The 26,567-nt window shown below is 39.7% G+C and overlaps 1 protein-coding gene across 1 annotated transcript in view; it reads left to right on the top strand.

Moving 5' to 3' along the window:
- Positions 1 to 26,567, top strand: part of GLDC (glycine decarboxylase) — a 100,906-nt gene that overhangs the window by 31,558 nt on the left and 42,781 nt on the right. Inside the window, exons 4-15 of the mRNA XM_047103334.1 lie at positions 1,174 to 1,338; positions 6,626 to 6,703; positions 8,378 to 8,525; positions 8,849 to 9,045; positions 10,864 to 10,960; positions 20,149 to 20,254; positions 21,441 to 21,580; positions 22,170 to 22,250; positions 23,877 to 23,974; positions 24,476 to 24,560; positions 24,723 to 24,764; positions 25,888 to 26,030. Coding sequence (XP_046959290.1) covers positions 1,174 to 1,338; positions 6,626 to 6,703; positions 8,378 to 8,525; positions 8,849 to 9,045; positions 10,864 to 10,960; positions 20,149 to 20,254; positions 21,441 to 21,580; positions 22,170 to 22,250; positions 23,877 to 23,974; positions 24,476 to 24,560; positions 24,723 to 24,764; positions 25,888 to 26,030 — 1,380 coding nt within the window. The remainder of the gene's footprint in view (positions 1 to 1,173; positions 1,339 to 6,625; positions 6,704 to 8,377; positions 8,526 to 8,848; positions 9,046 to 10,863; positions 10,961 to 20,148; positions 20,255 to 21,440; positions 21,581 to 22,169; positions 22,251 to 23,876; positions 23,975 to 24,475; positions 24,561 to 24,722; positions 24,765 to 25,887; positions 26,031 to 26,567) is intronic.

Raw genomic sequence — 26,567 nt, 5'->3', positions numbered from 1 at the left:
CTTCAAGTGGATTTTAAGAGCCAGCTTATAATAAAATACAGTAAAACTTTGGTTCCAGAAACATGGTTGTAATCCAAAGCACTTGCATATCAGTGAATTTCAAGAACCATTGTCTCAGTTGTGATCATGACATAGCTCATTTGTCAAGTTAAAATTTATTAGAAATGTTTGCTCAAGTTACTCTCAATTCAAGGTTTTACTGGACATAGATATGAAAAGGTTATTAAAATAGAAAGGTAAGATTAATAAAAAAAGAAATGTAAGATTAAAAAATAACTTAAAGAGATAGAAATGTAAATACTGAATGTACCCAAGCAAAAGATAATATTGTTAATATGACTTATCTCTGAGCTTCCTTACAAAGGTCAAAGGGAATGGGAATGAAAGCTGGTGCAGCCACTCTGGAAAACCGTAGGGAGGTTCCTCAAAAAACTAAAAATAGAACTACCCTACGACCCAGCACTTGCACTACTAGGCATTTATCCATGGGATACAAGTGTGCTGTTTCCAAGGGACACATGCACCCCCATGTTTATAGCAGCACTATCAACAATAGCCAAAGTATGGAAAGAGCCCAAATGTCCATCGATGGATGAATGGATAAAGAAGATGTGGTATACATCTTGTGGTATACAATGGAGTATTACTCAGCAATCAAAAAGAATGAAGTCTTGTCATTTGCAACTACATGGATGGAACTGGAGGGTATTATGCTAAGTGAAATTAGAGAAAGACAAAAATCATGACTTCACTCATGACGACTTTAAGAGACAAAACAGAGGAACATAAGGGAAGGGAAACAAAAGTAATATAAAAACAGGGAGTGGGACAAAACAGAAGAGACTCATAAATATGGAGAGCAAACTGAAGGTGACTGCAGGGGTTGTGGGAGGCGGGATGGGCTAAATGGGTAAGGGGCATTAAGGAATCTACTCCTGAAATCGTTTCACTATATGCTAACTAATTTGGATGTAAATTTTAAAAAATAAAAAAAATTGAAAAAAGAAAAAGAAAAAAAAAGCCAACAAAGGTCAAAGGGAAGCTTACTGATACACAATTCTCAAGAGGGGCAAAATTAATTTTCAGTTACTAAATTCCAAAATGAAGACATTCTGTGAGCTTTTCCCAATAGTGGAGTCAGAGTTTGGACATGGCCTCTTATGTCTCTCACAGGATCAGCCAATATACTCCATACCAGCCAGAGGTGTCTCAGGGGAGACTGGAGAGTTTACTAAACTACCAGACCATGGTGTGCGACATCACAGGCATGGACATGGCCAACGCATCCCTGCTGGATGAGGCTACAGCAGCTGCTGAGGCGATGCAGCTGTGCCACAGGTGAGAGGCCCACAGGGCAAGGGACATCCTCCAGTCTCACCTGCTGTGCTGGTGAAGCTGGTCCTGTCAGTGTCCAGTGACTCATCCCTCTCACACAGACACACATAGCATTATACTAGTCACCTGACATAACAAAATCTGAAATAAAACTGTGGCTTTTTAAAGCTTTTTAAGCCACTTGTTACCTTATTAAAGTTTGTATTTTGAGAAAGAGCATGAGCAGGAAAAGGGCAGAGAGTGGGAGAGAGAATCCCAAGAAGGCTCCGTGTTCTCAGTTCAGAGCCTAATGTGGGGCTCAAACTCATGACTTGTGCGATCCTGACTTGAGCCGAAACCAAGAGTTGGATGCTTAACCAACTGAGCCACCCAGGTGTCCCTAAAAAAGCTACTTTTTAAAGCCACTATTGTTCACTGTTTTACATTACAGAAGAAAAACATTTGTCCTCTTACATAGTGTTAAGTTCAGGGATGTTACAGCAATTCTGAGATAGTATCAAGCTCCTTGCTCTGTACCATCTTCAGCGTGAGGTCTTGGTCCTCATGGTCACAAAATAACTGCTGGGGCTTTCACCATGACCTCTGTACCCAGAAAGAAGAAAAGGGGCAGTGTAAAGGGTGCTGCTAGCTAAATAAGCCCTCTTTAAAGAGTCTTGGAAGGCAGCTCTGCTCACCACTATACCACCAACGCTGCACTTTAAAGAAGCCCCAACTTTTGGAAGCCCCAACTCAGCAACTTTACTCTTCATTGAGCACATCTATCTACAAGTGGCCTGGAGAAATGTGGTTTTCACTAGATGGGCACATTGCTGCCCCCTTACATATTGGGATTCTGTTACTATTGTTGGTTCAGGAGAGAATGGATATTACAAAGGAACTGGCAGTCTGTATTGTAATACATAAATATTACCTTCTTTCATGAAGCATATTGTTTTAAGTTGTATATAATTTTTATAGCCTGCTTTCTTTTTCTATTTAACAATATATGGTGAACGTTCCCCCCATTTCTTTAGTCAGCTTTTTAGGATATGGCTTTTATTGACTACATGATAGTACTCACTTGTATGGAAATACCATCATTTATGTAACCTCACCTCTATTGTTTCACACGTATTTTAATCCTATCTTTTACAGTTACTAATGTTCTTGTTATTTTTTACATCTTTAGAATCAATTTTGTCAAAGATTCCGATTATTTCCTGAGGACACATTTCTAGAAGTAGAATTGCCGGGTCATGGTATATACTTAACAATTGCTCTCCAGTTTCCACCTTCCTTTGCTTCTTGCCTTGTGAGTACATTTGAGCTTACCTTACTGGTAGAATTCTCATGTAGATGTCATCTGGTGGGGAAATCTGCCCACATTCACTGGTGTGTCTGTGAGGTTTTGTGCCTCTGGCCCTGAATGCTCATGTAAGTCTCTTTCTTGGCTTCCACAGACTTAAGGGATGGTTAAATTGGTTCTGTGTGCATGGAAGTTTCCCCCACACCAACAAACGATTCTTGGATAGAGGCAGGTGTCCAAGAATTCAACTCAATTCTGAATGACCAAATATGTATTTCTTATACATCATAACATTGCAGTAGTGAACTCCAAACTCGCTTACCAGGTATGGAAATGTCTAAATATACCGCCGCAGGCTGTTCTGCTTCCCAAGCAGCCCTAGGGGTGGGCTCAGGCTCTTCCTCCTTACCCTGGGAGGATAGCCAAAAAGGAATACCTCTCTATTCTCAGCTTTTCATATTTTTGTCTTCCTCATCCACCTTTGTGCTGCCTTTTCATTTTCCTCCCTGACTCTGTTTCTAGGTAAGGGCTTCCATTTCACACTTGGAGAAGCTGAGGTCTTTCTGGTTGATGGTTCAGGGGTTCTGTCCTGAACTGATTTGAGTTAATGACCTACTACTCTGTAAATGCTTGATTTGCTTCCTCTCTCTTCAGTCTCATACCTTCGGGCCTGCATTTAATTATACCCTTGAAAAGCAGCCTTGTGCTTTTTGTCTTCAGGAAAACGTTCTTTAAAATAGCAGTTTTTTTTGTTTCCATCTTAGGTCATTTAGGCTCAGATGGCTCTTCTCTCGATTTACTTAGATTCACACTGTGAAGAGCATTGTGCTTTGGGTAATTAATCACTTTTGTATTTCCCCAACTCTACTTATTCTTCTATTAACTTATGCTTATTATAAAAATACCTGTTAAGAGTGGAAATAATATGCAAACAGTAGAAAATATAATGAAGTGAAACCTGCTGTTTCGCAGTCCTGTTCCATTGAGAAAACTGTTGTTAACTGGTCATTGTGTACCTTTCTGGGAAATTAAATGAAAAGCGCAATATATATGCGCTTCCCACCTTTTTCACCCAGATGTGCTCATGATACATGAACTGTTACGTATCCTGTTTTAAAAACCAAATTCAACTGGGCATATTTGAAGATCTAATTGCCTTTATTAAACAATTCATAAATGGGGCAATGTTCCATCTAAAGGGTAGAAAGGCTCCCTGAGGAGTTGTACAAGAAGTTTTTTGTTTTTTATGGAAAGCAGGGCAGGGCAAGAAAATGATAAGTAAAAGTAAAGAATCCAGGCAAGATCACCTTCCCTTTAGGGAGAAGGTAAGGGGGTCTTATTATTTGCAGATGACCTCATATAGCCTCTGGTGGATGGAGAACACCCCTGTGACAGATCACCTTTGCACTTATCTGAAAATTCCTGATTCACAGGTTAAGACTAAATTTCTGGAGGAGGTTGAAACTGCAATTAGGTTAGTAATTAAGCCTTGGTTTGGTGACTGGGCTTGGCCCGAGAAATACCATTTTGGGCCTATGGTTTTCTTTTTAACAATCCCTATCAGTCTGATTTCCTGAAATCATGAATTGTTAGAAAACTCCCAGGATTTGGGTCCTTTAGGAGCTGTGTGGTGCTGTACATGTCACAACTTAACTCAGTCCTTTTCATCTCTGCTAAATGAGGACATTTGGTTTAGATAATCTCTAAATGCTTCTTTGGCAGTAAAATTCTCAGATGTTTTTATTTCAAGAGTTAGTTTTGGGGCACCTGGGTGGCTGAGTCGGTTAAACGTCCCAACTTTGTCTCAGGTCATGATTTAATGCCTCATGGGTTCGAGCCCCATATCATAGAGCCTGGAGCTTGCTTCAGATTCTGTGTCTCCCTCTCTTTACTCCTCCCTTCTCATGCTTTGTGTGCGTCTCTCTCTCAAACATAAGTGAAAATTTAAAAAAAAATTTAAGAAAAAAAAGAAAAAAGAAAACAGTTTTTTATTTCAACTTGCACCCAATTGCTACCCTGTTTTTATTTCTCTTAACTCCTAGCATATTTTTCAAAATTTAAACCAACTTAAGATTGATTTTGCTAAATGGATCAGATTGGTGTTAAAAAAAACCCAATTCAACTGAGTAAATTTAAAGATGTTTATTCAATAAAGATAAATAAAGTAGAATGGAGCACCAAAGGGCTACAGAAAGGGAAAGGTTTCTCCCCCACCCCCCACCTCAATGATTTAATTTTCTTTTTTCAGGTTTTTATTTAAATTCCAGTTAGTTTATGTACAGTGTAATATTTGTTTAAGGTGTAGGATTTAGTGATTCAACAGTTATACAACACCCAGGGCCCATCACAACAAGTGCCCTCTTAAGTATCAATCACCTATTTAACCCATCCCCCTGCCCACCTCCCTTCCAGCAGCCCTCAGTTTGTTTTCTATAGTTAGGAGTCTGTTTCCTGATTTTCCTCCTTTTCCCCCCTCTATGTTCATCTGTTTTGTTTCTTAAATTCCACATATGAGTAATATTATATGGAATTTATCTTTCTCCTAGTGACTTATTTCACTTAGCATAATACTCTCTAGCTCTATCCACATTGTTGTAAATGACAACATTTCATTCTTTTTGATGGCCAAGTAATATTCCATTGGCATGCTCGTGTGTGTGTGTGTGTGTGTGTGTGTGTGTGTGTATGTGTGTGTGTGTGCCTGCCCGTGTGTGCATGTGTGTATCACTATCCATTCATCAGTCAATGGACATTTGGTCTCTTCCACAATTTGGCTATTGTTGATAATGCTGCTATAAACATTGGGGTGCATGTATCCTCTTGAATCTGTATTTTTGTATCCTTTGGGTAAATATCTAGTAGTGCAGTTGTTGGATCATAGGGTAGTTCTATTTTTAACATTTTGAGGAAACTCATACTGTTTTCTGGAGTGGCTGCATCAATTTGCATTCCCACCAATGGTGTAAGAGGGTCCCCCTTTCTCTGTGTCCACACCAACATCTGTTCTTTCCTGTGTTGTTAATTCTAGCCATTCTGATAGGTGGGAGGTGGTATCTCATTGTGGTTTTATTTTGTATTTGTCTGATGATGAGTGATGTTGAGCATCTTTTCATGTGTCTGTTAGCCATCTGGATGTCTTCTTTCGAAAAGTGTCTGTTCATGTCTTCTGCCCATTTCTTCACTGGATTATTTGTCTTGTGGGTTTTGAGTTTGGTAAGTTCTTTATAGATTTTGAATACTAACACTTTATCAGATATGTCATTTGCAAATATCTTCTCTCATTCCATCGGTTGCCTTTTAGTTTTGTTGATTTTGTCCTTTGCTGTGTAGAGCTTTCTATCTTGATGAGGGCCCAATAGTTCATTTTTGCTTTTGTTTTCCTTACCTCAGGAAATCCATCTAGTAAGAAGTTGCTATGGCTGATGTCAAAGAGGTTACTGCCCATACTCTCGTCTAGGATTTTGATGGTTTCCTGTCTCACATTTAGGCCTCTCCTCCATTTCGAATAGATTTTTATGTATGGTATAAGAAAGTGGTCCAGTTTCATCCTTTTACATGTTTCTGTCCAGTTTGAAAGGCAAAGGTTTTTAAAGGTAGGTAAAGGAAGTCCTAAAGAAACAAAACAGGGATTATTTAGAGCAAGGTCACTTTCCTTTGGGAGACAAAAAGTGTTTTATTAGGTGAATTACCTCTTTGGTGCTTACCAGGAAATTCTAGACTGACTAGTTAAGATTATATTACTAGGGAAGGTTGTAATCAGGTATGTATTAAGCCTCAGTTTGGTGACATGGGCCTAGCACAAGTGACTCCCATTTGGTAACTGTTGTTTTTTTTTTTTTTAACAACACAAATTGGATTTCAGTAGAATTCTAACCACTGTAATTAATGCCTCATATTTTATACCATGCTCAGAGATTCCCTAAGAACCAACTTTGCTTTGCATTCTTAGAAGATACTTTGATTTCTTTAATGTGCATTTTTTAATGTGATTTTTCTTTCCAACAGACACAATAAGAGGAAGAAATTTTTGGTTGACCCCCGTTGCCACCCACAGACAATAGCTGTGGTCCAGACTCGAGCTAAGTAATTAATTTCACTCATTTTTTGAACTTAGGGATAGCATCATGCTCATCTCTGTTGTTTCTTTTCTTACTTCCAAACTGATTGGAAGTGAACCTGGTTTAAATTGCGGTTGTTGAATTTTACTTTCTTTCCCACTTTCTTCCTGAGATCTTGCTGGTAAGAAAAATGTGTCAGAACTGAGAGAACACATGAGTGACTTTAGTTGGCTCTGCTTTATTTATTTATTTTTAAAAATTTTTAATGTTTTATTTATTTTTGAGAGAGAGGCAGAGTACAAGTAAGGGAGGGGCAGAGAGATAGAGGGAGACACAGAATCCAAAGAAGGCTCCAGGCTCTGAGCTGTCAGCACAAAGCCTGAGAGGGGCTCGAACTCATGAACTATGAGATCATGACCTGAGCTGAAGCTGGACACTTACCAACTGAGCCACCCAGGTGCCCCACCTCTGCTCTATATTGAATAACCATGCTATTTGTTTCCTTTTTGTAAAAATAAAATTAAAATAATTTCAGCAATGTTTCAGAGTTTGCAAAGCAGAGGGAGAAAATGGAACTCTCCCACAATTAGGGTTTTGTGTGTATTCTTGCAAACATAGTTTATACAGAATCCACTTAAACCTAGATGTGGTATGATATAGATTAAAGCAAGTGTACTGTATTTGTTTAGTGCTGCAATCAGATAAACAGCACAACTATCACTTGCCAGTGTGTTTATTTGCTTTCTTCTTGTTTTTTTGTGTCTAAAAAAAATTTTTTTTAACATTTATTATTGAGAGAGAGAGACAGAGCATTAACATGGGAGGGGCAGAGAGAGAGGGAGACACAGAATCTGAAGCAGGCTCCAGGCTCTGAGCTGTCAGCACAGACCCCAATGCGGGGCTCAAACTCATAAACCGTGAGGTCATGATCTGAGCCGAAGTCGGACGCTTAACCGACTGAGCCACCCAGGTGCCCCTTTTGTGTTTTTTAAATGCTTGTTTATTTTTGAGAGAGAGAGAGACAGTGTGAGTGGGTGGGGCAGACAGAGAGGGAGACACAGAATCCAAAGCAGGCTTTAGAATCTGAGCTGTCAGCAAGAGCCTGATGTGGGGATTGAACTCACAAACTGTGAGATCATGACCTGAGCCGAAGCTGAACACTTAAACCACTGAGCCGCCTGTTTTCTTCTTGTAAGAGCTGGGCAATCTCCCCCAACCCCATACCACCATCCCTTTAGAAGGTGTATTCTCACATATGATTGGAACTGGATGGTTAAGGAAGGTCTTTCTCTTTGTTTAATTGATGGCTTTCCATTCATCTAAAACTGATCCTGGGTGAAGGTGGTGACCTGGTGAGACAGCTCTGTAATTGCAGGAATTGATTCTTTAGTCCTAGGAAGCCATGTTCCTGATCCTCTCAGAAGGTTCTGGCAGGAAATGGGTAATGGGAATGGTAAGGGAAGGTACAAGAGAGAAACAGAAGTCAGACTGTTGGCAGCATGTGAGATGGTGTGAAGCATTGTTACCAGTCAGGTGTGAGATGGGGGTGTGTGTGTATTGGATGAAGTTGGGGGGGGGGTGGTGGCAACGAGGAAGGACACAGAATATGAATTCTCTATCACTGAAAACAAATTTTACGGAGTTTCATTTCCTTTTGAAAACCAAAAGCATGATTCTTCTTTGTCTTCTGTCTTTCCAGATACAATGGAGTTCTCATTGAGCTGAAATTACCCCATGAAATGGACTTCAGTGGAAAAGATGTTAGTGGAGTGCTGTTCCAGTACCCAGACACTGAGGGGAAGGTGGAAGATTTCACAGAGCTCGTGGAGAGGGCCCATCAGACGGGGGTAGGCAGCTGTCTCCTTGCGGGGGTCCACGTAGGTCTGTCCCAACTTTGTATTATGATTTTTGGATATGTCTTAATTTCCATATTTGTATCACTTGGAATGGTAAAACTGTCTCCTTCCTGCCTGCCTTCAAATTTGTTTTGTTCACCAACTAATTCCTGGTACGTAGTAAAAACTCCGTAAATATTTTATAGTGAATCAATGAGTAAATGGCATGAAACAACCCTCTGTCTGTCTGCTTATATTGGGGATAATTTGCTACTCTCCCACTTCTTTCAGGGGAAGGGAACAACCATGTCCATTTTCTCTTGTTTCCTCTTTAGAGCCTGGCCTGCTGTGCTACTGACCTTTTAGCTCTGTGTATCTTGAGGCCACCTGGAGAATTTGGTGTAGACATTGCCCTAGGTAGCTCACAGAGATTTGGAGTGCCACTGGGCTATGGCGGACCACATGCAGCCTTTTTTGCTGTCAGAGAAAGTTTGGTGAGGATGATGCCTGGGAGAATGGTGGGGGTAACAAGGTAAAGCAGCTCATGTTTCTACCCTTTTATTGTTACTATTAGTTTCTTTGTTCCTTCTTATCACAAAAGCTGTTGATTTCTCTCTAAATTTACCTGGGCCATGTATATAGTAATTTATAACATATTTGTGTTGAAGGCATATAAGTGAATTAAATTAGGTTGTTGAAAGCATTGGAAGACTTGATATTCTAGGTGTGTTTTTTATCTGACCAGTTTCATTCTCAAAAGCATTATCATGCTACACAGTTATGTAAAATACAAGTATAGTGAGAGATTATCATGAACATAATGTGATCCTAGAGGCCTGCCACTTGTTTATTCTAGTAATTTTTAAAAAATGTTTATTTGTTCATTTTTGAGAGAGAGAGAGAGAGCACCAGCAGGGGTGGGGTGGGGGGGACAGAGAGAGAGGGGGAGACACAAATCCTGAAGCAGGCTTCAGGCTCCAAGCTCTCAGCACAGAGCCTGACTTGGGGGCTTGAACCCACAAACCGTGAGATCATGCATGACCTGAGGTGAAGTTGGATGCTCAACTGAGTGAGCCACCCAGGCACCCCGCTAGTAATTTCCAAATGTATCTTCCCAAGTGCTATTCATTGATAAAGCTCCTCAGATTAAGAATTTAGATGAATGACATGATCATTACTGGGGAAATTTAGCATGATCTTTTAGACTAGACCTTTCATAGAGGTTGGACTTACTAACATAAGTGAATAGTCTATATTAGTGAATGATGTGAATTTTTGAAATATTCATGGATTATCACATAATAGCAAGAGGCACCTTGCTTTTCAGTGTAAAAATAAATGTCTTCAAATATTCTTACATTAGTTTCTTTCAATGATGTGTCTTGACCAGATGAGATGAGGTAGAGACTATTCTAATTAATAAAAGTTTAATATATTAATTATTGTCTGCTGATTTTTATATTGAACTTACCTTTCTGAAAAATGGACCCCAGAGCTTGATGAAATACAGGATAAGACTGCTGAATCTTTGTGTTTATCCAAATACTTTTCTTTTAATGTGTATTTATTTTGAGAGAGAGAGAGAGCGCGAGCGAGCAGGGGAGGGACAGACAATCCCAAGTAGACTCTTCACTCAGCATGGAATCCTACTTGTGGGGCTTCATCTCCCGACTAAGGTCACAACCCAAGCCGAAATCTTGAGTAGGTCCCTTAACCGACTAAGCCACCCAGGTGCTCCATGTTATCCAAATTATTAACTGTATTCAGAAAGAAGGAAAATTTTTCTTAGAGATAGGTGGTAAGATTATTAACATTCTTTTTTTTTTAAGTTTTTATTTAAATTCCATTTAGTTAACATACAGTGTAATATTAATTTCAGGTGTACAATTTAGTGATTCAGCACATTCTTTTTCATAATAGCTGTATAGTTACTTTAGATTTCCAGTGAAGAAATTAATTCCTTTGTGAGATATTTCCCCTTTTCCTGTGTGTGCCAATAAGCTCATAGTCAACTTTAATTCTCATTAAATTTAATTTTTTTTCATTAAATTTAATTTTAAATTCAGTCCACATTCACCATCATTATATTAGCCTGGGTAATTCCTGGGAAGTTTCCATTCAAGTTTCCTAGCTTTATTGTGTATACCTTGGTCCCTCCCTCAAAGTACATACTAAAAATTAGTAGTCCTATTTAGAAGTGGACGGCTTGGTAATTATTTCCTTATGGCCTTGCAGCCGAATAAATTCGCTGGGTTCCCTTCAAGCTGGGAAGGAAAGAAGTAGGTCTATTTGTGACTACCCTTGGTGTAGTGATTATCTTTGCTAACTAGATGTTTTATTCTCTGCCCAGAGATGCCACTGGGAAAGAAGTGTATCGTCTTGCTCTTCAAACCAGGGAACAACACATCCGGAGAGACAAAGCTACTAGCAACATTTGTACAGCTCAGGTAGATCACATGACTGTCCTTCCCACTGAATGCCTTATAATCTGTAGACATGAGCTGCTCATTCATTCACTTAATTTTCCTTCACCACCTGCTGACCAGTGTGCACACCAGAAATGGAGAGATCTTATTGGTAGAGAAGCCTTGTGATCTTGTCAGAACCAAAATACGATGTATTTACCTGGAGCTCTGTCCATGTACATACTTTATACTTCAGTGTCTCTAGTAATCTTGTCCATAGGCAGGTCCATTATGGGTGGCTATTGGGCACCTTCTCTTAGGGCTAAAATGGAAGCCCTCCAGGAATGTGGTGAGGAAGCAAAGTGAGAGTGTTTGAGGTGACTGTGCTTGAGGGGATGGTACAGATTGACCAGTTGGTGGTGGTCTTGGGGTATTCTTACTGTGGGCTCATGAAAATCATTCTTGAAATGGATGGAATAAAAGAGGAGGAGCTTCGCAAGTTCCTGATGAGCCTGGAAGTTGCCCAGGACTCAGGTCAGAGGGAGCAGTGTTTGAGACCCAGCCAATTTCTAGGCTTAGGTAGAAGATGGTTCCTGAGCATCCAATCCATTCTAGGTCCATCTTCTCCATTCAGGGTCAGAGAAAGAGATCTTACCCATACCTCATTGGGCAGTACAGTAGTTTTTTCTCTCAGGGCATTGGCTCAAAGCACCACCACCAGGTTTTAGAAACCCTTTCCAGGGTCAGTAGATGATAAGGTATTATTAAAGGTGGTTCTATAGCTATTGGTCTTTGGAATACTTTCCTCAGTAGGTTTTCCTGTATTTGTTGCCTCAAGAAGGTGGCTGCTTCAGGGCACCTGGGTGGTTCAGTTGGTTAAGCATCTGACTCTTGATTTCAACTTAGGTCATGATCTCACTGTTCATGAATTTGAGCTCTGCATCAGGCTCTGCATTGACAATATAGAGCCAGCTTAGGATTCTCCATGCACCTCCTTCCCCTCCCTTGCTTGCTCTCTGTCTCTTTCTCTCTCTGTCTCTCTAAATAAATACATTTAAAAAAAAAAAGGTGGCTATTTCTTTTCAGGTAAGAGCTCTTCCATTATCTTAGGATGGAGCTAGCTGTCACAAACTTTTCCTCTGCTGATAGCAAGTTGAACTTTATACGATGCTGTTACTTTCTGTAGCTTACCCTTCATTTGTTGAATTATCTGCTTAAATATTTCTCTGTCCTCTGCAGCTGACTGCTCCTGTCTTGCCCTTTCTGCCCATGTTCTTCCAAAAAAATGCCGGTCTGATTATAAGTGAATTAAGGGGTTTTCTTTAGAAAAAAAATTTTTTTTTACATTTATTTATTTTTGAGGGACAGAGAGAGACAGAGCATGAGCAGGGGAGGGAGAGACAGAGAGAAGGAGACACAGAGAGAAGGAGACACAGAATCTGAAGCAGGCTGTATGCTCTGAACAAGCTGTCATCACAGAGCCTTATGAGGGGCTCGAACCCACATACTGTGAGATCATGACCTGAGCCAAAGTCAGATACTCAACCGACTGAGCCACCCAGGCACCCCAAGGGGTTTTCTGCTTCAATGTTTGGAATTAATTTTACAGGTGAACTTGGGCTGAACAAAGGTCTCTATCTTTTTCAGCAATTATTAAAGTCATATTTGCCCTGGAGATAGCCCAACTCTGTCTTCTCTGATTTTAATTTTCTCATTCTGGAGAACTTCCAGCTATGCATTGTCTATTCCATTTCATGAGTTTCTTTTCATAATTGGTTGTATGAAGCAGTTGCCCATAACTCCAGTGTCATTCTCTATAAAGATGCAATTATTCTTTTTTGTTAGGAGATGATGTATCTTTGGAAATGCTCCTTGAGCTCTCTGTCTTCTGATTTTCTCCAGCCTTCTGATTTTTTTTAATGTTTACTTATTTATTTTGAGAGAGAGAGAGAGAGAGAGAGAGAGAGCAGAGGAGGGGAGGGGCAGAGAAAAAGGGAGAGAGAGAATCCCAAGCAAGTTCCAAACTGACAGTATGAAACCCCATGCGGGACTTGATTCCACAAACCGTGAGATCATGTCATGACCTGAGCCGAAATCACGAGACAGACACTTAACTGACTGAGTCATCTAGGTGCCCCAGCCTCTGCTTCTTAAAGCAACTGCATTGTGTTCTCAGGCAGCCCCTTTTCCTCTTGAGTATGACAGGCTCCACACTGTACTTGTCCTTGCTTTGCAATGTTGGTGGTGCAGAGATTTTTTTTTTCCTTTAATCTCTAAAAGTGTGTTACTAAATTGTTTTTAAAAATTCTTCTGTATACTTGTGATATTTCACAGATCTCTGAATTTACATCATGTTCTTTGTGTTTTCTTACGTCTTAGGCTTTACCACCACAAGCCATTTTTTCATTAACTTTTATCTAAAGTCAGGTGTGTTCAGATATAATTTACATTTCATCAGCTCTTTCACTGAGGTATACCTTTCCATAAAATTTGCCCTTAAAAAAATTTTTTTTAATGTTTATTTATTTCTGAGAGAGAGAGTGCAAGCGGGGAGGAACAGAGTGAAAGGGCTACATAGAATCAGAAGCAGGCTCCAGGCTCTGAGCTGCCAGTACAGACAGTGAGATCATGACCTGAGCTGAAGTCAGATACTCAATCGACTGAGCCACCCAGGTGCCCCAAAATTTGCTCTTTTAAAGTATACAGTTCTGGGGCACCTGGGTGACTCAATGGGTTAAGCGTCTGACTTCAGCTCGAGTCATAATCACACAGTCCATGGGTTTGAGCCCCGTGTCAGGCTCTGGTCTGACAGCTCAGAGCCTGGAGCCTCCTTCAGATTCTGTGTCTCCCTTTCTCTCTGCCCCTCCCTTGCTCATGCTCTGTCTTTCTCTCTCTTGAAATAAACATTAAAATTTTTTCAAAAAATAAAGTATACAGTTCAATGATTTTTAGTATTTTTATAAAGTTGTGCAACCATCACTGGCATTCATTTCTAAACATTTCATCATCCCAAAATGAAACATGTTCCCATGAAGTGATTGTTGTTCTCCATCCTTTTATCTTCCCTGCAGCCCTTGAGAACCACTAATCTACTTTCTGTCTTTGCATTCTGGACATTTCATATAAGTGGGATTATACAATAAGTGGCCATTTGTGCCTAGCTTCTTTCACTTAGCATAATGATTTCAAGTTTCATATATATTCTAGTATGAATCAGTACTTCATTTTTTTATGGCTGAATAATATCTCATTGTATGGACATACCACATTTTGTTTATCCATTCATCAACTGATGGATATTTGGGTTGTTTTCACTTTATTCTATTTTTACTAAAGTGGTTATGCACATTGATGTACAAGATTTTGTGGGGTCATGTTTTCAGTTCTCTTAGGCACATACTGAGGAGTAGAATTACTGGGCCATATTATAAATCTACACTGAACTTTTCCAAAGTGGTTGCATCATTTTACATCACTTTCACTAGTGTATACGGGTTCTAAATTCTTCATGTTTTCACCAATGCTTGTTACTGCCTTTCTGGTTATAGCCATCTTAGTAACTGTGAAGTGATATCTCATGTGGATTTCATATGAATTTCCCTTATAACTAATGATTTTGAGCATCTCTATTATTTATTTATTTATTTATTTATTAAATTTCCATCCGAGTAAGTTAGCATATAGTGCAATAATGATTTCAGGAATAGTTTCCAGTGATTAATCCCCTATGTATAATACCCAGTGCTCATCCCAACAAGTGTCATCTTTATGCCCCTTGCCCATTTAGCCAATTCCCCCACCTATAACCCCTCCAGCAACCCTCTGTTTTCTATATTTAAGAATCTCTTACGTTTTGTCCCGCTGTTTATTTTACTAGTTTTGCTTCCCTTCTCTTATGTTCAAATGTTTTGTATCTTAAATTACACACATGAGTGAAAGCATATGATATTTGTCTTTCTCTGACTAATTTCACTTAGCATAATACACTCTAGTTCCATCCATGTAGTTCCAAATGGCAAGATTTCATTCTTTCTGATTGCCAAGTAATAATACACACACACACACACACACACACACACACACACACACCACATCTTTGATGGACATTTGGGCTCTTTCCACACTTTGGCTTTTGTCGATAGTACTATTATAAACATTGGTGTGCATGTGCCCCTTCATAACAGCACACCTGTATCCTTTGGATGAATACCTAGTAGTGTAATTTCTGGGTCATAGGGTAGTTCTATTTTTAATTTTTTGAGGAACCTCCATCTGTTTTCCAGCGTGGCTGCACCAGTTTACATTTCCATCAGCAGTGCAAAAGGGTTCTTCTTTCTCTGCACCCTCACCAACATCTGTTGTTGCCTGAGTTGTTCATTTTAGCCACTCTGACTGGTATAAGGTGGTATCTCACTGTGGTTTTGATTTGTATTTCCCTGATGCTGAGTGATATTGAATATTTTTTCATGTGTCTGTTTGCCATCTGGATGTCTTCTTTGGATAAGTGTCTATTCATGTCTTTTGCCCATTTCTTCACTGGGTTATTTATTTTTTGGGTGTTGAGTTTGATAAGTTCTTTATGGATTTTGGATACTAACCCTTTATCTGATATGTCATTTGCAAATATATTCTTCCATTCTGTCATTTGCCTTTTAGTTTTGAGGATTGTTTCCTTCGCCTTGCAAAAGGTTTTTATCTTGATGATGTCTCAATGGTTCATTTTTGCTTTTATTTCCCTTGCCTCTGGAGACATATCAAGTAAGAAGTTGCTGCGGCCAAGGTCAAAGAGGTTTTGCCCGTTTTCTCCTCTAGGATTTTTATGGCTTCCTGTCTTACATTTAGGTCTTTCATCCATTTTGAGTTTATTTTATTTATTTATTTAACAAATTTTTTTTAATATTTATTTTCTTGGAGAGAGAGAGAGACAGTGACAAAGAGACAGCTTGAGTGGGGGAGGGGCAGAGAGAGAGGGCAACACAGAATCTGAAGCAGGCTCCAGGCTCTTAGTTGTTAGCACAGAGCCTGATGCGGGGTTCCAACCTATGAATTGTGAGATAATGACCTGAGACCATGACGGATGTTTAACTGACTGAGCCACTCAGGTGCCACATTTTGAGTTTATTTTTGTGTATGGTGTAAGATTGTGGTCCAGGTTCATTCTTCTGCATGTTGCTGTCAAGTTTTTCCCAAACCATTTGCTGAAGAGACTGTCATTATTCCATTGGATATTCTTTCCTGCTTTGTCAAAGATTAGGTGGCTATGCATGTGTGGGGCCATTTCTGAGTTCTCTATTCTGTTCCATTGATCTGTGTGTCTGTTCAAGTGCCAGTACCATATGGTCTTAATGATTACAGGTTTGTAATACATATTGATGTCCAAGCCATCAGCCTGCCAGGTGGCACCTCCCTCCCAAATTTTTTCTCAGCTGGGACTGTCTTTCCATACCCCTCATTTCTGAGGGCCCTGCGGCTTGAGCCCGCTCCAACCCTTTGGGGGAGGGTCTCAACAAGCATTGCCTGGGTGCTAGTTTGCTCCCGGGAATGTTTGTACAATTGCAGTATTGCAGAGGTTGAAAAATTCTGGCTGGGTGCTGTCTTGCCCCAGAAAAAGTCCGTGCAATTTCATGGCAGTAAAGGTTCAAGGATTATGGTAAATCGGAACATCTAGCCAGCACCAGATTTCACCACCCCCTGGCATCTTTCCTCCAATGCCAGCAAACGTGACTATTCTTCGGGGTCCATTGGGATCTTTGCCTGTGGGGAGACCATAAGGCCTCTACCAAATGCTCTCCTAGCAGGGGAACCGCTTCTCCCTGTGTGGCCTTTTGTCTCTTTGGACCTCACTGCCTGCTCCTGGGGATTCGCCCCTCCTGCTGAGCACCACCAGGTATTAAGCTGAGGAATTTCCCAGTCTGCTCTCCTCTGTTTATAGAGTCCTTATGGTATCAACCCTGTCCTTTCTCCTCTTCTTGTTCAGTCACTTGAGTGTTCTTCCACTCTCTCTTTTCTCTCCAGTTACTTCTGGGGGGAGTGCTTTTCCTGTACTCTCCCCCCTTTGTCTCTTCTCTCTTCTCATAAACAGCTCCCTACCCTCCATGGCTTCTCTCTCCCCCAGTTCATCTCTCCCTGCCACTTACCTGTAGCTTAAGTTATGCAGATTGTTGTTTTATTCCTCAGATCAATTTTCTAGGTGTGCAAAAGGGTTAGCTGCATTTCAGAGATGAGAGAAGCCTGCTGCCCCGCCATCTTGGCCCCTCCCTCCCAAAGTCTTGAGCAAATTTTAATCACGAGCTTTTTTTTACTCCTTTTTAAATTTTTTTTTTCAACGTTTTTTATTTATTTTTGGGACAGAGAGAGACAAAGCATGAACGGGGGAGGGGCAGAGAGAGAGGGAGACACAGAATCGGAAACAGGCTCCAGGCTCCGAGCCATCAGCCCAGAGCCTGACGCGGGGCTCGAACCCACGGACCGCGAGATCGTGACCTGGCTGAAGTCGGACGCTTAACCGACTGCGCCACCCAGGCGCCCCGTTTTTTACTCCTTTTTAAAAAAATTACTTTCTTTAAGTATACTAATTAACTTTATCCAGATTATCCAGAAAATTCAAATTTTCTCGGTCTTTATTTGTCTGAACTTCCTTTGGAGTTCTAATGCCTTTCTAAGATTTCTAAAAATGATTTAAAAATTTTAAGTTTATTTTTTTTTTTATTTTTTTTTTTTTATTTTTTTTTTCAATGTTTATTTATTTTTGGGACAGAGAGAGACAGAGCATGAACGGGGGAGGGGCAGAGAGAGAGGGAGACACAGAATCGGAAACAGGCTCCAGGCTCCGAGCCATCAGCCCAGAGCCTGACGCGGGGCTCGTAAGTTTATTTTAGAGAGACCACTAGAGTGCAAGTGGGGAAGAGCAGAGAGAGAGGACGAATCTCAAGCAGGCTTTGTACTGTCAGTACAGAGCCTGATGTGGGGCTCTAGCTCATAAAACATGAGACATGATCTGAGCTAAAATCAAGAGTCAGTGACCCAACTAGCTGAGCCAACCAGGAGCCCCTAAAAATGATTTTACTAGTCATCAATTTGTTGGCTACTCAAGAATCACCTCTGGATTAAAAAGGGACATGAACCACCATCTACAAAGCTGTTACAATGAGAGGCTTCCAGAGGATTTTGTGATTATGAGGCCTGAGTTTTAATTCTCCTGTAGTAGTCATAAACATTTAGATACACAGTGTCATGGATTGTTTGACTTGCCCTCTTCATAGCTGGAATGTATTGTAGTGCTTCTACATTTCTCTTTCTTTTTTTTATTTTAATTTTTTTAATGTTTATTTTTGAGAGAGAGAGAGACAGAGACAGAGTGCAAGCAGAGGATGGACAGAAACAGGGAGACACAGAATCTGAAGCAGGCTCCAGGCTCTGAGTTGTCAGCACAGAACCCAAAGTGGGGCTCGAACTCACTGTGAGATCATGAGATCATGACATGAGCCAAAGTTGGACACTAAACCCACTGAGCTACCCTGGTGCCCCAACAACTAGTTGTTGTATAGAGTCCCACACGATAGTCTAAACTCTCTTGGGGAATTTTGGCCCAATGAAGTCCATTTCTCTGTTTTCAGATGTTTTCTTTTCCTTTCCATTTTCTTTATTGACTGTTGGTTTCAGTTTCTAGTATTTTTTGTGAACTGTTTCTTGTTTTCCAGTGGTCCCATGGATTCCTTCTAGTAGCCTAGCAAAGAAAATATGCACCTGACACTAGATCCAATAATGAACACGTTCCAACTTTAAAGCACTGTGTTTTTCGGGTGTTCTTCCCACTCTAGGATGATTGACTGTGAAGTGGACCTTGAACTGCTAACCTTGTACATTAGTAGAAAAGTCACTAGTGGGACTGGAAATATCAGAGTCTAGGTGCTAGACCAGTAAAATAGCAGGGGCTGTGGGAGAATGGAGTGGACTGGGTAGGGAAGGAGTCTGAGACTTGGTTTTGGACCAATTACCTGGGGGGCAAGGATGATATTGCATGGTTAGAAGATTGCTTATTGGCAGGATCTAGGATGATAAAGCCAATAAAGATAAGAACAAGAGGAGAAGCAGGAGGTGGGCCTCCATCATTTTCCCCCTCATTGTCACTTATTTTGGTCTCTCATCCTAACCATTCTCTTTTTATCCTCCTTCCTGACCTACATGCCATCACAGTGGGGCCTTTCCTTGCTCCCCATGCAGGACTTCCTCACTGAAGCGTCATTGGAGTTGTCTGTGTCCCTTATTTCTGAGAAATTTCAATGCCATTCTTTTCTATTTTCTGTCACACAAAAACATATACTTCCCTGTAAATATTTTTGTGAAACTTCAGGCCAATGGTCAAGGGGAGATATCTTTACTTTAGAAAGTGACCTTGCTATGAGCAGAGAGGAAATAGCCAGTAGATTCTGATTTTCCCTTCCTAATACATGTCCTGCAAATTTATTTTGGTTTTATTCCACTGCATCCTTCATTTTCATCTTTGGTAGAACCTTGCCACATAATCCTTATTCATCTCTTGGTTTGCTGAAATTCAGCATCTAGTGCTTTAAGTTCTCAGAAGATATGTTCCCTGAGTTTTTTTTTTTTTATTTAATATTTATTTATTTTGGGGACACAGGCAGAGTGCAAGCAGGAGAGAGGCAGAGAGAGAGGGAGACACAGAATCTGAAGCAGGCTCCAGGCTCCAAACTGTCAGCACAGAGCCCAACATGGGGCTTGAACCCACAAAGCATGGGATCATGACCTGGGTTGAAGTCGGACACTCCCCAGGGCCCCCCCTGAGTTCTTATATATTTGAAAATTCCTTGTTGGTTTTATCCTTGAATAACTGATTGAGTATAAAATCCTTGGATATCACTTTTTTTCCCTGATGACTTTAATGCTCCACATCTTGCAACATTAAATATTGCCCATCAATATTTAATGACAGCCTGATCTTCCCCTTATGAGTGACATGTTTATATTGCATCAATGAACCTTCTCCTTGATAGTCGTAAAATTTGATCTGGGTATATTGGATGTTGTGTTTGCCCCTCAGATAGTCAGGTAGGTTGAGAATGGTCTCCCCTCTCATAGTTAATGCAGATCATTTTGTTTTGTCCCTGTTTTTAATTTTGGCATTTCAAGTCAAGAGAATACTCCTTCCCACTAATTGTCTTCCATCATGTTATTGAACATGGTTCCTTAAATGCTGTTTGTTGTTTTAGGCTCTCTTGGCGAATATGGCTGCCATGTTTGCAATCTACCATGGTTCTCATGGGCTGAAGCATATTGCTAGGAGGGTACATAATGCCACTTTGATTCTGTCTGAAGGTGAGTCATTTATCTGTTTAAAAACTTTCGAACATAACAAGACTGATAAACCTGAGTAAGTAAAATAGAAAACTCACTGTATGTCCAATACTGTATTCAAAATTAAAAGTCAAATAAGAAATTACTTCAACATCTATGATATACTGAGTGTTAAAAATTTTAATATGGATTTTTCTTATCCCTCAACCCCATAAACGAGAGGGATGATCACTCAGAGAAAAATGACCAAAGATCATGAAGCATAAATTATTTTATTTATTTATTTTAATATTTTTATTTTTTGAGAGAGAGATACACAGTGTGTGATCAGAGGAGGGGCAGAGAGAGAGAGAGGGAGACAAAGAGTCCGAAGCAGGCTCCAGGCTTCAAGCTGTCAGCACAGAGCCTGACACAGGGCTCGAATTTGTTAACCGTGAGATCATGACCTGAGCCATCTGAGCCACACAGATGCCCCAAATTTTAGAAGAAATACATGTACAAATCAATGGCCAATAAACATATGACATTTCAGCATCACTATTAAGGAAATGTAAATTGAAACAATAGTGTTTCTCCCATTACTTTGGCAAAGATTAAGAAGAATGCTGATGTTGGTATAACTTTTATGAGGCCTTTTAAAATATGCCTACATTTGGGACCAAAAATTCTACTCTTAGAAATGTATCTAAAGGAAATAATAAGGTGTCCATTGAAACATTATTTATAATACCACAATCTTGAAAACAGCCTAAATGTCCAAAAATAATTGATTAACTCTGGCACATGCATACATTTGAATATTACACTGCCATTAAAAATAATGATATAGTTATTGATCTGTAGAAAATAAAAATATTCATGATATATTAAATTTTTTTAAAGTGTAAAGAGATGTGTGATATATCACACATGCACACATACACACATACATTACAGTTCTAGAGGAATACACACCAAAATGTAACCCACGGTTATTCCTAGATGATGATTATGGTGATTTTTCTTTTTATATGTATTTATTTCATAATAGTCTCTACTATAGTAATAAGCTTTAATTTCTTTACAAAAAAAAAGCAGTTACCAAAACACTGGCTAAGACCAGAAATAGACAATGGTTAGAATTTACCTCTTTATTTCTCTGTGGAATGCCAAGAGCAGAGGAGCAGATTTCTTTGTTGGGGACTGGTGGCTCTCCTATCTTATCTAGGTCTCAAGAGAGCTGGACATCAACTCCAGCATGAATTGTTCTTTGACACTTTGAAGATTCAGTGTGGCTGCTCAGTGAAGGAGGTTTTGGACAGGGCCACTCAGCGGCAAATCAATTTTCGGCTCTTTGAGGATGGCATGGTAAGTAAAACTTTTCCATTTCTTTATATATTCTCTAAGATTTCATAACTTTACTCACTAAAAATTTTCTTCTTTATTTAAAAACCCAATATTTAAATTTTAGGCACAATCTACGTCTTACAAACAATTTTGTTTTCCAACTTTGAACATTGTGACCTTCAAAGGATAATTCATTCTTAGCTTTCCTTAAGACTTTATGTTTTCATGTATGATACTCCTAGGCACATATTTTGCTCATAATACTCTTCCCAGGATGACTGTTGAAGTATAGTATCATACCCAGTATGGTGTGATAAGCACCATAATGAAGTAAGTTGAAGGAAGTCTATCTAGCATCAGTAGGGGTGACCTGCAGGCATGAGACTGCTGGGGTCCAGAAATGGTTCATAAAACCTAAACTAAACTAAACTAAACTAAACTCGTCTAGTCAACTTCACCTACGGGCCAACTTGGGTATAATGGCACCCTGATAGTTTGAAACAACTAAGAGTTTTATCTAGCATCTTCTTCCCTTTGACCTCTGTTGGGGTTTCTCCACTGGTCTTGGAGTTTAGGGCTGATGTTTTCCCTTTAATTTTCATTTCTGCAGCTTGGTATTTCTCTTGATGAAACAGTGAGTGAAAAAGATCTGGATGACTTGTTGTGGATCTTTGGCTGTGAGTCATCTGCTGTAAGTAAAATAAGAAGATACATTTCTCTCAATTAGTATTTGAGGTGTTGTCCAAGATAGCTGTGCCTCTTGTGATTCCAAGTGTGAAACTGGGTGGACTGCTGTTAAAAATTATGCCACTGACCATCCCCTATAGCTAGTGGTCACTGCTGTGGGCCCTAGCAAGGAACTGGAAGTCAAGCTAATTTGAAGGATGGTTAATGGTGTTTAATTCAAACTGTCCCAAATGGGGAATCATGACATTGGTGTCCTGGTTATGTCAATTCTGGGAAAATACTCATTCATGTAACATACTTATTGAACACCTAATATATGGCAGGTAGTATGTTAGGCTCTGAGGACTGTGAATCTAAGATGGCACAGTTAATGACCAGGAGGCTGGGGCTGGAGAGGTTCCAGACACTTGGAAAAGCAACTATAAAGGCTTAGAGGCCAAGGATTATAGTGAGAACTAGACACAGTACAGTGTGACTGAGTTGATTTCTGAAACAATGAAATTGCAGGGCCATGTGAGGAGAAAGGTTACACTTGCACGGATGAAAAAGAAAGTGGTCAGTAGTAATAGGTTCTGTCCTGGTTGCCTATGCACTCTTGAACAAGGGACTTATCTAGAGTACTAGATAACAAATACAAATCATCAAAGAGATATCACACTGTTCTTTTTTAAGCCTTAAGTAATAAATAGGACTGAATAAGCCATATTCTGTCTAGAATTCTGCATTAAATTTAACCACAGGTATTTGTTCCATGCATTTAAGGAATATTTATGAAGTATCCACTGAGGGCTCTAGATGGCTATACTATCAGCCTGAGGCAGAATGAAGAACAAGACATGTATTTATATATTCTGGATATTAACCCTTATCAGATATGATATGGAAACATTTCCTCCCATTCTGTGAGTTCTTAACTCTCTTGATAGTGCCTTTGATATGCAGAAGTTTATTTTAATTAAGGTCCACTCTATTTTTTCTTTTGTTACTCAAAAGCATGTTACTCATGCTTTTGGTGTCGTATTTAAGAAACCAAAATCTAAATCCAAGGTAATGCAGATTTGTGCCTATGTTTTTCTCTTAAAGTTTTATAATTTTAGCTTTTAAATTTAGGTTCTTAGTTCAGTTTGAGTTTTCCTACATGTTGTAAGATAAGGATCCAACTTGATTCTTTTGCATGTGGATACCAGTTTTCTCAGCCTCATTTGAAGAGATTGCCCTTTCGCCCATTTTAGTGCGTGTATTTTATTAAACTTGTTGTCAAAGATAAAAGCAGTGTCAAGTGAGAATCCTTACTTGAGTGGTATCATCATAACTTTTTTGGATAGCACTTTAAAATAACTTCCTGGAACTTGCTTCATTACTCAAGGAACATGCAGGAGAAGTTTTTTGGTGCAGTGGGGGGCATAAAAATTGTCATATTTCCTTTTTTATCTGAGGCAGAGGTCAACAGACTTTGAAAATAGTGCTCTGGACAATTGCCACAATTCATGACTCCTGATACCTTTTACCTAACCATGACAGATGCCAGGGAGGTGGGCAGTGGTAGTAGATCTGCAGTGCTTTGTCAGAATGCATGCTGAGCAATTCAAGGCTTGCTTCCCTTCCTTTACTCTGTGGTCTCTCCATGCAGGAGCTGGTTGCCGAAAGCATGGGTGAGGAGCGGAGAGGTATTCCAGGGACTGCCTTCAAGAGAACTAGCTCATTCCTCACACATCAAGTGTTTAACAGGTTTGCTTGGGTGTGAGACTTCTGCATTGTGTACTGTGGCTCAGGAGTACCATAGAGAGTGGCTTCTGAATCCACCTGTGAGATGGATCTGGTTTTTGTAGCTCAGCCATGGCTCACTAAGAAACCATTGCCATAAGGATTCCATTCCTGATTGTGGCAAAGCCACCTGTTGCTGGCTCTGCTCCATTGGAACTGTAACCCCTAACCCACTTGTCAGGAAGAGGGGAGTTTGGATGCATAGTTGCCAGGCTGATGTTCATACCCAGGAACTCAACATCCTCTTCTTCCTAACCTGACCACTGGAACCTTCTTGTCCTGGTGCATCCCTGAGGTTTGTGGGGGTTCTATGTCCTTGCTTCTGACACTTTGTTAGCATGTTGGCTATGGCTCAATTTGATCTGTAGTTTGAAGGTAGATCTCAGTGTGTCTTATCTTTCAGGAGGATGTGCATGGACTCTTAGCTCATTATAATGGCCCAAATCATGTGTTTTGTGTTCATAGCTATCACTCAGAAACAAACATTGTCCGATATATGAAGAAATTGGAAAACAAAGATATTTCCCTTGTTCACAGCATGATTCCACTGGTAATTGTTGCCTTTTATTCCTGCTTCTATCTCACACCTGGTTCCACCTCTTTGGGTTGCAGCTGATATGCTGCAAGAGGAATGAAGGGGTGGCCATGTCGGGAGATCAGAGGGATAAGAGGAAATTATTAATGTGATACATTTTGGATGTGCTTCTTAAAGGGGTCCTGCACCATGAAGCTCAACAGCTCATCTGAACTCGCAGTAAGTAGGAGGTTTTCTTAAAAACTTTTCTTAGGAAGGAATTTAATAGGAGCAGTGTTCTAGCTTGTACATAAGTGGATAACTAGAGAAAGCTACTGGGACTGTGATTTAGTAACTGTCTAAATAATTCTTTACCTGGTATTCAACAACCTCAGGACAAACCCTAGTTTTATTGCGACTTGGTCATTTAAATTTATGAGTACAATTATTTTTTTAAATTAAAATAAATATTAATTAAATTAATATATGTAATTAATAATTAACTAATATTAAAGTATTTATGCTTTCCTATCCCCGTTATTTATTTATTTGTGTACTTTTTAAGATTTTATTTTAAGTTATCTCCCCATCCAATGTGGAGATCAAATCACAACTCTGAGACTAAGAGTCCTATGTCTACTGAGTGAGCCAGCCAGGTGCCCCTCCTATTTCCCCTTTTAAATCTGCATTGTAAAAAGCTTTTATCAACTTGGAGTTTATTATGCTCAGTAGAATTCAGAACCTTAAGCCTTCTTTCTAGAAATACCAGAAGGTATAGACTGGAGGTTTTCATTTATTTCTTATATCAACAGAAGATTTGTTGTAACCTGATCATGTAGTTGGTAAGTATCTCTACTAGGCTAGGATCCATTTTAGCAAAACTATCTTCCTTTTTTTCCATACAACAAATGACATCAGGCAAAGGAAATCATGTTATATTGTTATTAGAAAGGTTTTCCCCCATTTACTTTGGTTTATGTCTTGTTCTGCTCAATGAAGACAGAATAATATAGGTGCTATATAAGAGTTTGAGTAAACCTTACCTGCAACAACTCATTGGATTTCATGGATATAAATATATTTTGTTCCTGAAAAGATAGAAAAAGTTTATATTTTTGTGTAAGTTCCCTTTCTGGGCTTTTGTGACCCACTTGTAAAATGATGGCAGTAACAGTATTTATCTGTTAAGATTGTGGTGAGGTTTAAATGAATATATTTAAAGTGCTTAAAACAGTGCCTGGCACATAGTAAGCACTCTTTGTGCTAGCTATTACTATACTCATCATCATCATTAAAGTTAGTATTGGTAATTACTATTACAATATGTACATATGCATGTGTCTTCTCCCCCATTGCTCTTCAGCCTATTACATGGAAGGAGTTTGCAAATATCCACCCGTTTGTGCCTCTGGACCAAGCTCAAGGATATCAGCAACTTTTCCGAGAGCTTGAGAAGGACTTGTGTGAACTCACGGGCTATGACCGAATCTCTTTCCAGCCTAACAGGTAAGAGATTTCTTCTGTCATTTCATCTATCTCATGTGATATAACACCCACTCCAAAACTTGGAGGCTTGAAAAAACAATTTATTATTTCTTACTCTGAGAGTTGAGTAGACAGTTGAAATCCACTGGGGCGGATGGCTAGAAGGTCCATTGTAGTCACATTCACATAGCCAGAAAATTAGTGATAGGCAGCTGACTGGGAGCGCAGCTGAGTATGCTGACCTGGGTCTTGGTTCTTGCCCATGTAGACTTCTCCATGTGGTTGCTCGAGTGTCATTCCTCCTGGAATGTTGTCTGGGTTCAAAATGGAGTGTTCCATAATGGAAGAATGTAGAAGCTGCAAACTCCTTAAGGCTTAGCCTCTGAAGTTTCACAACGTCATTTCCAGATGCTGTGCTATTTATTCAGCAAGTGAAAGAGTCAGCTCAGTTTGAATGCAAGAGTGGATGATACATGGGTGTGAATGTCCAGAATTGAGGTTCATTGTGGGCCGTCTTTGGAAACTAGTTACTACATCCATCAATGACATAGCATAATA

This window comes from Lynx rufus, unplaced genomic scaffold, assembly GCF_022079265.1.
Source record: "Lynx rufus isolate CCGP_SWC_20201006 ecotype Redwood Valley unplaced genomic scaffold, mLynRuf1.p SCAF_10, whole genome shotgun sequence".
Taxonomy (NCBI): domain Eukaryota; kingdom Metazoa; phylum Chordata; class Mammalia; order Carnivora; family Felidae; genus Lynx; species Lynx rufus.
The sequence above is the reverse complement of the archived record's forward strand: the minus strand, read 5'-3'. Positions and strand labels throughout refer to the sequence as shown.